This window comes from Ovis aries, chromosome 2 (assembly GCF_016772045.2).
Source record: "Ovis aries strain OAR_USU_Benz2616 breed Rambouillet chromosome 2, ARS-UI_Ramb_v3.0, whole genome shotgun sequence".
NCBI classification, from domain to species: domain Eukaryota; kingdom Metazoa; phylum Chordata; class Mammalia; order Artiodactyla; family Bovidae; genus Ovis; species Ovis aries.
The window spans coordinates 52,347,488-52,359,843 of NC_056055.1; the positions used below are offsets into that span (position 1 = coordinate 52,347,488).

At 46.2% G+C, this 12,356-nt stretch overlaps 1 protein-coding gene across 4 annotated transcripts in view; it reads right to left on the minus strand.

Moving 5' to 3' along the window:
• Window positions 1-12,356, minus strand: part of CLTA (clathrin light chain A) — a 34,870-nt gene that overhangs the window by 14,916 nt on the left and 7,598 nt on the right. Inside the window, exons 4-7 of one of the 4 annotated variants that reach the window (XM_027964420.2) lie at window positions 8,046-8,157; window positions 4,998-5,051; window positions 3,791-3,826; window positions 2,373-2,827 (exon numbers count right to left, since the gene is read on the minus strand). In XM_027964420.2, coding sequence (XP_027820221.1) covers window positions 2,656-2,827; window positions 3,791-3,826; window positions 4,998-5,051; window positions 8,046-8,157 — 374 coding nt within the window. In that variant the 3' untranslated portion in view covers window positions 2,373-2,655. Of the gene's footprint in view, window positions 1-2,372; window positions 2,828-3,790; window positions 3,827-4,997; window positions 5,052-8,045; window positions 8,158-12,356 lie in introns of those variants that run through there. The other 3 variants (XM_027964421.1, XM_027964422.2, XM_042243260.2) reach the window with 3 other exon arrangements.

The window sequence follows — 12,356 nt, forward strand, 5'->3', positions numbered from 1 at the left end:
CAGGGAGAGTAATGCTATCAGCTTTGTTCTTTCTCAAGATTGCTTTGGCTATTCAGGTCATTTGTATTTCCATACAAATTTCAGGACTGTTTTATTTTTGTGAACAAAATGCCATTGGAATTTTGATAGGCTACATTAAACCTTAGATTGCTTTGGATAGTACAGACATCTTAACAGTATTAATTCTTCCAGTCCATGAGCATGAAGTCTGTTTAAATTTCTTTCATTGGTGTCTAATAGTTTTTAGTGTTGGTTATATTTATTTCTAGGTATTTTATTTTTTGATGCAGTTGTAAGTGGGACTGTTTTAATTTCTCTTCCTGACAATCTGTTATTAGTATACAGAAATGCAACAAATTTCTGTAATTGTTTTTATACCCTACAACTTAATTCATTTATTAGTTGTTATTGGTAACAGTTTTTAAGAGTTTAGTCATGTCATCTGCAAATAGTGACAGTTTTATTTCTTCCTTTCCGATGTGGGTATTTTTTTTTCTTGCTTAAGTGCAGGAACTAAATGCTGAGCACCACTGAGTTCTTGGACCAACTCCTTCCTTTTTATGAAGCCCCACGTGGGTACTGTAGGCATTAGAGACAATTCAAAGTTACCATTGCTGTGTAACAAACCACCTCAAAACTTAAGAGGCTTAAACAGTAATCATTTTCTCTCATGGTTTCTGTGGGTCAGGAATTTTGGAAAGGCTCTACCTGGCAGTTCTGACTCGGGGCATCTCATGTGCTTGCAGTTAGGCAGTGGCTGGGGCTGGAACAGGGCTGGCCATGCATCTCTCTTTGCTTGTAGTTTCAGGGTCTCTCCACGTAGGCTGGTTTGGGCTTCCTCATAGCATGGTGGCCTCAGGGTGGTAGAGATTTTTACATGGTGGCTCAAGGACTACCAGCTTGTTTGTTTCAATAAACCAGCCGTAAACTATGTCACCCTTTACAACCTAGCCTTGGAAACATATAGCATTACTTCTGTCATATGATGCAGTCACCTTAATTTGGAGAAAGTCAGACTTTACTGACATAACTGCCACATCTACCTTCAAGACACCCATCCTATGTGAGACGCAAAACCAGGCCAGATGACACCATCAAGACATTATCAAAAGGTAAGCTGTCCCATGTAGAGGGTCATGGGAACTCAGGGGAAAGGAAAGGCATCACGTAAGTGGCCTTTGAGCTAGTTCTTAAACCCAACTTTTCAATGTGATCTTTTCAATGACATTAGCAAGGCCTAAAAGCAACAAATGGTTGGTGAACAGCAGCAAGCAATTGCTTGATTGCAATCTCAGGTGGCTAAAGGGGCAGAAGAGCAATAAGACCAGCAATGCAGCCCAGATCAAGGAATGCCCAACTAAGTAGCTTGGCGAGGGGAAGAGAGGCAAAAAAGTAAACACTCCTGTCCCTACCAGACATAATTACCACACAAGAGACGATGGACTTTCCTTCTTGGCAATGGCAAGACCTAACCCTGCCCACCCACCTCCTGAGTGTGGCACTACAGTTGTTTACATCAGCCTGCATCCTGGAACTAGTATCAGGTAACTCTAGTAGATTTCTGAAATATGGTTTTATTAGTCACTCGATCCATCACCTGTAATGTGACAGGTTCTGAGAGCAGTAGTGAACGTGCTGATGCCTGAAATGGAGCACAGCCTCCTACAGGCACCTGTTATATGGATCAGTGTGGTCCAGAATGTTCTGTGATGATGTAAATGTTCCATAGTCTGCCCTGTGCAATCCAAATGCATCCTAACTACATGTGGCCACAGCGCATGTGAAAAGGAGCTAGGGCTAGAATGTGTTTTTAATTCTGACTGATTTAAATAGCCACTGTAGCTACTGTACTGGCCAGCAAGGTCTAAATGAAGGATCTGACAACAGGAATATGAGCAAAGTGCTAGGAATTCACAGATCTCAGTGTGTACTACAGGGATTCAGAGAAACAGGGCCAGGCATGCTCATGCCATCCCGACTCAGGTTTACTGGCTGAATCCAGAGGAGGAAGTGTCTCACTAGTTTCTACTGCCCAGGGAGAACCCTGCTGAAATACACTACCCAGGCTCCTACAGTCAGGACAGTGACAAACGAGCCACCTGGGAGAAACCGCCCAGGGTGGTGAGGGGATTCGTAGCTCTATCTTCAGTGGGCAGTGAGAGGTGAACTTTCAGGCAACCTTAGTCCCCTTTCAAATGGAAAGGTCCACAGACTCCCACTACAGACAGTGGAGACACAGAGCTGTTTTAGTTCAAGGCAGGGTGGGCACCCAATGGCTGTGCCTCCTTAGCCCTAGAAAGGATAAAAGGAAATTCCTCACTGACCTCACTCCCAACTGCAGCACACCTTGAGATCAATAATGAAGCTTCATGTTTATTTCTTGGAACAGAAATTTATTCTCAGAATAATGCACAAAAGCATAGGTTGAGGCTGCCGTTGGGAGGCCTCCCTCCCTTCCTCTGCCGCCACCTCCCCTCCTCTTTGAATGCCAGGGAGAACACAGTTGAAGGAAACATGCAATCACAAACAATGATCAACTCTAAAGACAAAAGGTTTGGTCCAAAAGAACTCAACATAATTAATCCAATTACCGTGAAGAGCTTCACTGAGTAGGATTAAGATATTGCAGATGTAGTGTTTCCACAGGGTGGCTCTTCAGTGCACCAGGGGGGCCTGCTTGAGGGAGATGAGGACAGAACGCATGCGGGAGACATCTTTGGCCTGCTTGCTGGACTTGGGGTTAAAGTCACACAGCCGGGCCACCCGTTCCCACTCAGTGCCTGGGGACGACTCCTCAATGTCATTTACAAAGGCTTCTTCTGCTGCCCTGAAAGCAACAACAAAAGATGCTGATTTAACGCAGACTCCCCATGAGAGCTACCTAGTGGCTACCTTGTCATGGAAACAACTGCCTCTGTATGCCTGACCTAAAAGCATTCTGATTTTCCGAAGACTAACAGCCCTGGCCCAGGTCAAACTCAGGAGCAGACACATGACCAGCTTTCCTAGGCACAGGGTGCCCGGACTGCTATGTAAAATGTTGGAATACAGGTGTTTGGTTCAGGGCTCTCTCCCTTTCTGATGATACAGAGAATTAAGGCAAGTCCTTAGCCAGCTACTCACTGCCTTCATTAGCAAGGGCAAAACAGCAGGCTGGCCAAGAACTTGAACAGTGGTTTATGCTGGCCTGTACTGAATTTCAAGTAAATTTAGAGACTTCAAAAGAAGCCCACAGGTCACTCTGCACAATAGCCTCTGGATTTATTCCAAAGGCTGGAGACAAACAGGGCAGATCAAAAAGTAATTCAAGAGAAAGCACCCATGCTAGCAGGCACTAGAGACTAAAGCCATTCTAGAAGGGTTTGTTAGGACATTCTCCAGTTCAGCCAAAAGGTTTGCCATTTTCCCTCCAGCCAGGTGCCGTGGGCCTCTCGGGACACTCTGGCAAGGGTGGGCACCCAGCGGCTGAGAGCCGATCAGTGTGAGTTGCTTTTTGGTAGGATGCTCTTCCAACATTCGTTCACACCAAGGTCAGCCCATCCCCAGCTGGGCACTAACTGGTAGGAAATACAGCCTAAAAGGACAGTGATAAGAGGAGGGAAGACATACTATTTCATCTACTCCAACAGGCATCACGGGCAAAGCAAAAGCAATGGAGATGACTGGTCTGTGGCAACAGAGGGGTGGCACTCTCACAGGGATGGCCGTGGCAAACACTGCTGAAGCCCAGAGCCACTACAACACTCGACTTCATGGCACACACAGGGGCAGTGGGGAAGGTTTACTTAACTGTTCTAGGCTGTAGCAAGGATGGTTTATGTTTGTGCTTAAAGGTGAAGAGAAGAAAAACGAGAAAAACTTTAGGTCAGATACAGAAAATGAGAATGAGCTCAATGCAGATGGTCAGTAAGCTAGACATGCCCTTGCCACTCTGTACTCTGAGGGACGTGCAGCTGGCTTTGCTTGGCCACCCTGCTGCCCAGCAAACCCAGACTCAACCTTTCTAGTCTCCATCTCTACTCCAGAGAGAATGTGCAAAAAGCAAACCCAACACCACCTGTAAGTCCAGCATTTCACAAGTCTCATTGCAAACGCACCCAGGGGCCCAAGAAACTCAGCTCTACCTCCTAGCTGGTTGACGAGCTCAAGGTCAAGGCCCTAAGAGGCTCTACCAGACCTCAGCCTGTGGTCTACCCTTCCCACAAGTTCTCTTCCTCCATTCCACCCTCACCTCCCTTATGTCAAAAGGCTAGTAGGCTAGTCCTAAAAGGAGGAAACACACAGTTGAGCAATACTGCTGTGATAACAGGAATTCTTAAAACAAACTCTCTCAGAGAAGATGCAGTTTTCTTCAGGGGTAAAGGCCACCATGGCCTGTATCAGACAGCTTTGGCTATCTGGCTATCTTGACCTCAAAGTTGGGGGTCTCTCTATGTCAGTGTGGGGGACAGGACATCAGAAGCTGGCAACTAAACAACTATTTCTGATATAAGGCCACAGAGAAACAACTGCGGACCCCCAGAGGAGACAGCCCCCTCTGCTCTGACTCTTCTGCCCGGAGGAAGAAGCAACCAACCCCATGTTCTTCAAAGGAATCAAGTATGGAAAATGCTGCCCACACTGGCTCCTAACCCAGGACTTTCCCCTCCCCCTCCCCTTCCCCTTCCCACCTGGGGCAGGGTGGCAGCAACAAGAGGTCAGAGTCCCCAATCCCCAATTCCAAAACCTTCCCAGATGAGATCACAAATGACCCACATTTTTAAAGTGTTGGCTTCCTTCCCTCCAAAAACCCAAAATGAAAAATGGCAACCAGAGTTGCAGAGAGATGTGATTCTGTGATAATGGAACATACCCCCAGCTTATCAACTCTAAGCAGCCCCCACAGTGCCAATCTGAAATAATTTAAAAAGCAAAGCAACTTGTGACATAAAAGGAGCATTAACTCTGAACAAAAAGTAGGAATTAAAACAAGAAAAGGAATTAGTTTTGCAACATACACATAACCAATCACGTCAGCGAAGGGTTGTTTGTAGAAAGCTTCATCTGCCACCCTAGACAGCAAGAGGTCCAAAAGGCAGGCAAGCAGGCAGGAAAAAAGAAAGAACATTGAGAAGCAGGAACATCTCAAATCCATAGTAGAGGCACAGTGCTCTGGGGAGCTGCTCCCAAGGCTCCATCCTAACCCAGCGAAGGCGCCAGCACTGACACTGCAGGGAAGGCTCCCTCTGGCCTTCCCCACAGGCTTCTGCAGACAGTGCTGTCAGCTTCACCCCCAGGCCTTACCCTAGCAACGACGAGCATCTCGTATCCACTGATGGGCTGAGCCCTTTGACAAGACGTTGTGTCCGTTCTATCCTCAACCCCAAACAACCTAGGGACACTGAATGTTACTTTACAGATGACGTGATAGGAAGGGAGGCCTCACGATGAAGCAAACCTGTTCAGCAGTAAGTGGCAAGAGGGGCAGCAGAGCTCACAACCAAGGCTGCCTGATTTCTTCCTTGTAGTTACTGCTGCTCCCCAGCTGGTCCACACTCGGGAAGCCACGCCCCTTCCTGCCAGCCTCAGTAAACATCCCTGGGCACCAATGCTGCCAGACACCAGGCATGCTAGGGCCCAAAGCCAGCTTAACCTTGGATTATCCAACTACTGCTTCCCCACACTGACTGGCTGGGACCAATCTTCTATATCCTGGGACCATGCAGTCATCTCAGAACGGCACCTTAAAGAAGAAAGCTGCTGGAGGCAAGCAGCGAGAGGCCTGCAGACAGGGGTCCTGGCTCAGGCACCAGTGGATTGCGGGTCCCTGAACACAACTGTCTGTCCACTCAGTTCCTGCCAGACTTGACTGCTTTGATGATGGACAGCCCAGAAACCAGCACCTCATCCTTAACTTTCACATTGGAATGGGTCAAAATGGGAACTCTGGGACAAGGAGGCAAGGGGTGAGCTGGGTGGAGGAGTTTACAAAGCAGGGGAGAGGCTCAGTCCCTGGGCAGCCCAGCCCCCTTGCCCAGCATGGGTGGACAGGGAACCTCCCTCAAGGAGTCTGACCCTGTCCTTTGCCTGGTGAGTTTGGGGCATAGGAGTGGGAGGGAGGTTTTTAAGGACAGTCATGACTGGTCATTAACCTAAGCTCACATATTTATTTGAAGAGAAATTCTAGTAATTTATTTTTAAACTCAGACCCTTGCTTTACTCCCATTTTGGTTTATACATAGGAGGTGTTTTGTGGAAATTTAAAGAAAGCCTGATTGTAACTCCCAAGTGAGTCAGGAGAAAAACAAGAGTAGTTTGTGGGCACACGGAGTGGGAGGGAAAGGGAAGGCAGGCCAGCTTGTAAACCCAATCCTTTCAGTTTACAGAAAGGCCGAAACCTAATCAATTTCAACTTGTGTCTGCCTCTACTGGGAGAGAATAAAGGTTTAATGACTCCTGTTCAAGGCGTGACTAAGACAACAAAAGTTTGTGCCAGGCTTTTACTCCTTTGCAGCTAGCTTGAGACGAAGGAGCTGCTGGTAACAGGACAGCACAGCACCAGAACGAAGGGAAAACCACACACCCCAACTCGGGCGCCCTTCCACCTGCTTTGTTCTTTACCCACCAGACAGAGGGCCTGAAAGCAGCAATCCTTAGGCAAGGCGGAAAAGGACCCTGAACAAGGAGGGCCAGCTGGGTTTTACCAAGTACTTAGAGCAGACCCAGCCTGAGGCAACTCACTAGGGTAAAAGGGGCGTCTCACAGTGTCTGTGCAAAGCACCCACCCTTCTTTCTTCAGAAATCTGAACTTGCACCTGGGGGGAGTAATCTTGAATGAGTACATTGTAAAGGAACCTGGGCCCATCAGCTTCAAACTAACCACAATCTCTCAGCAGGAGCCCCGGTGGCTAATGCTACTCTTAGCAACTCAACTCCAACTAGAAAGCAGCCCCACTGTATTTGCAACAGAACTGCAAGGGGAACCGGACAGCAGGCCTGCAGAGTCCACGCCCCAGAGGAAGGCGGCCAGGGCAGAGGCTCGAGCCCGGCGCCCGAGGGAGTGACAGAGCCGAGGAAGGCCAACGGGAGGCAGGCGGCGAAGGCTGCTGTGCACGCAGGCCACCTGTGCTGCCATGGCTGCCCCACAACGGCAAAGAGGCCAGCTCCCTCTTGTCCGGAAGATGTCCACCTAAGAGCTACCAGAGACAAGGGCACGAAGGTTCCTTCCCACGGAAAGCACGAACAGCCCCAGGCCGAATCTGATCTTTCTCTGCACTGCAGTGAGTGGAGTGACTGCAGTGACAGCCAGCTCCGGGTCTGGCAGGGGAAGCAAGCCCACTGCCTGCACCCAGGCAGACAGCGCTGCCCCTGCCTCTCTCTCTGAGCTGCTTCCAAGTGGACTCCGAGAGCTCAGAGCATTTAAAGACCATAGTTTCTGGCCGGTGGTCATAGGAGAGCGACCATGTTTACTCCCTGCAACTACTCAACCTTCAATGAGTGTGGAAATTCAGAAAAGAGCATTTTAAAAAGTCACCTCAAGATTTTCTTAGACATAGACGACAAGCACCTAGAGAACCCTTAATCCTGAAGTCACTGTGTGGGAACATCCTGGCCACCTGACAACGGAGCACACATCCCCACTACTGGACCCTTGAGGAGCAGCCCGCAGAGATCTAAGCTGTATTTAGTGGCCGTGACATGACGGAGTCTATAATCGTCTCTGAGGTACTGAGATCCTGGAATAGTGATGACAGCGGCCTTTCATTTCAGGGTTAGGTTGTTAGACACAGGCTTGATCCATGAGATGATACTGCCTTCTGCAGAATCACACCATTACAGGCGGTGCAGACTAACCACTCTCAGCTGCAGAGCCAGACTCACCCCAACTAGGGTGGGGAAAAACAGGCTGAGTTACTCTTGTGAAGACCAGAGAGACTTGCAACCTTCATGTTTCACATATATTTTTTAAAACCTGCAGACATTTCACACTAAAAGAGGCAGCAGCTGAAAACCTGCACTGGCTGGTGGAGATGGACCTGTCTGTACGGGAAGCAGCGTAGACTGACCTGTTGTTGGCTTTTGTCTTCTGTAGCTGCTCATCCTGCCTCGCGTACCACTCGTCCAGCTCCTTTATTGCTTTTTCTTTCCACTCCGCTTCCTGCTTCCGAGAATTGGCATCTTTAAGGAAAGGAAGAGAAAGACAATACAAACGAGGCAAAATGCAAACTGAAGTTCACTTCACTTCTTCGGGGCTTATTAACCTCGGTGTGTGCAGGTGCATGTTAGAAGGCGAACAGTAGGCAATGAAGATAAAATTCTGTTTTCCTCATTTGTATGTCCAGCTGCCTGTATCAGCAATTCTACGCAAGGTATTTCAGCACAATTTATCCCAGTCCACCTACACCCTAGTGGATCACTAGTTTGGGGGTTTGAAGTAGAGAGAAGTGGAAATACTGACAATTTCTAAAAAGGCTTTTGAGACACCAACTGGGTAAGAAGCAACTACAGATGATTCTTTAATAATGCTGCCAGGTCAGGGTGGACTATTCATATTAGATCATCTTCTAATAAAATCTTCTCACAAACTATATTCCACACCCCAAGTTGGATAATTAATGGTTTTGTGAACAGAAGGCAGCACTCTCTTCACCAGATGCACATTTATGGAGCAGGGAGATATCAAAAAAACTATTCGAAGTAGAGATGATTCCAGAACCAGGCAAGAGCAGAATATAGATGGAATTGAGGGGACCACAAAATATCTACTCCTGCTCAGACAGCAGAGTGAGTTTGTGGCAGAGCTAGGACAGAAGAAAGAGAAAAATCCCAGTGGGGAGAACTGTAGGGGTATTAATCGCTTTCCAAAAGGTTCTAGATGAGAGAGCGCAAAAGCACACCTAGGCCTGCCACCCTGGATCCTCAACCATGAAGTTCCTCAGAACTAAATATGAGTTTCCCTAAGATACTGAGCTAAAGACACATGTCAGTAAACGGTACAGAGAAAGAAATACAGGTCATACTACTGCCACAGCTGAGCCCTGAGGTCATCCTGCACCGTCACTTGAAGCACATTCTCAAGGATGTCCTCACTGGCAGGTTCCTTCACACACATCTCATTTAATTTTACAACAATCCCAAGAAAGCAAACTAGTTCCACAGTCAGCAGTGAGAAAAACTCCAGCTCAGCAAGTCCGAGTAACTTTCCCAACAGTTGTAAGTGGCCAAACCAAGATTCATACCAAGATTAGACTCTAAAGCTCACACGTTCTTACTTCATTGTGCTGTCTCTAGAGTGAGGAACGGAAAGGGAGGCAGACCCAACAGTAGTCACAACTGTGACCGCCAGCAGATGGGCACCAGTGATCCAGACTGGAGTCTGGACAATGCAGAGTCAGAGCCCAAAACGTAATGGGTGTCCTTGAGGAGAGTAGAAAGCAAACAACTTCTTGAAGGAAGAAATGATGCTTTCAGGGGCAATTTTAGGGCCTTTGCAAGAAAGGTCTTGCAGTAACAACTGGCAGAACACTGTAACTACTAGAAATAGTCTGGTAGCAGCTAACAAATCCCCCAAAGTTTCCTATTATAAGGAACTTTTACCCAGTTTTCTAACTTATCAGAAGGTGACCAACCTAATGCTCAAGAGAATTATCTCACTCAAAATTCTCCACTGGTAAGTATACCAGTGAACTTCTGATGTGTGTCTGTCCGTGGCGTTAAGTGTAGGTGCAGCGGAGGGCGCTGTGATGCAGGGAGAGATGCTGTGGGCCAATGGCACCCTGTTTGACATGAAAATGAAAAAAATTTTAAATATAAGGCCTCCTTTTCAGGAGTTGTTAAATTACTTCCAAAAAATTAGTTTTGGATTGGGGAGTATTTTCCTTTTGTGTCATCTAATGATTTTTTTTTAAAAAGGTTATATATTAGAATCAAAATATGGAAATGTATCCCTGAAAAAGTAGTCAAAAACTGTGTCTATTTGCACAGATTATAGTTAATGCATAATATAGTGCCTGTAAACCACCTTCTTGCTTTTATAGATTTAAGAAGTGGCACTGGCAATGAGAATTTAGAATTCTTAAATGCTTAGCTTGATGCAGCAAAGATCCCAGCTGAAATACAAGCTCCTTCTACCTGGGAGGGAGAAGGCAGAGCAGGGCTCACGGACAGCCGTCTTCTCTGGTCATGCTCATTACTGTTCACAGCAAAGTATTGGAAAACACCTCCCACAGCCAAGCTGAAAACCATGGCTACTGCTTATCTATTTTTAGCATCTTGCACTTTCTCATAGTTCTTGCAAGGGAAAAAGGTGAAACTGCAGAAACACCTAATTCATGGACCAACTTAATTCAATTCCATTGGAACATGAGGCCAAATATTTGACTTCCCTCAGGAAGGCATCTTAAGAAAACAACACTTTGTGGAATATTCCCAAAGAGCCCAAATTGTTAACTGAAAATGAAAATGAAATTTTTCCACACACCAAAGTATACTCTTCTCCATGTAGAAGTCAACTTTGCTAAACTTTGGGGAAAGAGAAAAGATATATCTGAGTTCTGCAACACGAAGAAGATTCCAGTAGCAATAATAGTTGCTACGTCAAGTCTTGCCTCAAAGTCTACTCAGAAGAGATATTTAAAGAATAGCAAGGAGCAAGGCTGCTAGCACCAGGAAGACCAATCTTCACCTTTTAAAAACTACACTATCCAGTACAGGGACTACTAGCTTCATATGGCTATTTAAATTTATTAAAATTAAATAAAATTTAAAATTCAGTTTCTCAGTCATACTAGCCACAAGCAGCTAGTGGTTACATTCAGAACAGCACTGATACGGAACATTTACATCATCAAAGAAACTACTATTGAATAATGCTGAGAGATTAAGTGTGCCCGCTGTTTGGAAAGCCACATAAATTACACTGGAGAGACACTAATTGGCTGTATTATCTGGGTCAAGTCCTTTCCTATTTCTAGGTGTCAGTCACACCATCTGAGTCATGTCTTCACTAGTTCAGTCATTCTCAAGAAGGAATAATAATGCTGTCACTGTGGTTACAGACGCATATTGCTATTTCTAGATGTACAATAAAATATTTATGCATAAAGTATCTGGTGTTTGTATCTGAATGGATCAGAAAAAAAAATTATGTGTATATTCACAATACACATAAATGTGTAGGCATGTGAGTGGGCTTCCCTGGTGGCTCAGCTGGTAAAGAATCCGCCTGCAATGCAGGAGACCTAGGTTCGATCCCTGGGTTGGGAAGATCCCCTGGAGAAGGGAAAGGCTACCCACTCCAGTATTCTGGCCTGGAGAATTCCATGGACTGTATAGTCCACTGGGTCGCAAAGAGTCAGACACGACTGAGCGACTTTCACTTCACTTTCACATTAGTGTATAAAACATATACAGGATTTCCCTGGTGGTCCAGTGGTTAAGAATCCACCTTTCGATGCAGAGACATGAGTTCCATGCTTGGTTGGGGAAGGAAGAATCCACATGCTGCGGGGTAACTAAGCCTGCGTGCCACAACTAAAACCTGCCATAGACGAATAAATATTTTAATACCAAAAAATAAGAACGTATACACACACCTCATTTATATAAAGAGCCAAATATGGCAAAATGTTCACTACTGAACCTGAAGGAAGGGGCACGTTTTATTCTCACTCTATGTTTGAAATTTTAATAAAGAGTTGAGAAGAGTACTCCACGGTTAACATCCCCTGCCCCACCACACCTTTTCAACACCCATGGACAGATACCAAGTCTCTCCTAATCTTGACCAACAGCTGACACTCCATGGAGAAGGCTCTTCACCAAAGGCCAGGCTGACTGGCACTGACCTTGGGCTTGGCCTGCCCTCAAAATGCTGTAAGCTAAGTGCAATGCTGCTGAGAGATGGGTATGGATTCTGAAGCAGGGCAGACTTAAGCTGAAATTCTGACTCTACCACTTTTAGCTGTGTGATTCAAAAACTTACTCTTCCTATGATCCTCCTTTTCCTCACCCATAAAAACTTAAGAACTCACAGGGATGTTAGCGTGAGAAGACCCAACTGTACATACTTCCTAACATTCCTCTCACTTTCCTCTTAAGCATTACCTTAAATTCAGCCTTCAAATTGTCAATGGACTGTGCAGTCCCTCGCATGGATATAACATCTTCAGGTTTATGAAGCACTTTCATATATACCATCTCAGACTACCCTTGGGGTTGGTAACACTGATCTTACTTCACAGATGAAGAAACAGGCTCTAAGGTTTGAGCAACCAAGTGCCCGCAGCTAGTAAAGAGTTACGGTTTGACCTGGAACCCAGTCTTTCACTCCAAGACTCTATCCACAGCACCACTCTGCCCTTTCCGAGAAGGGAGGG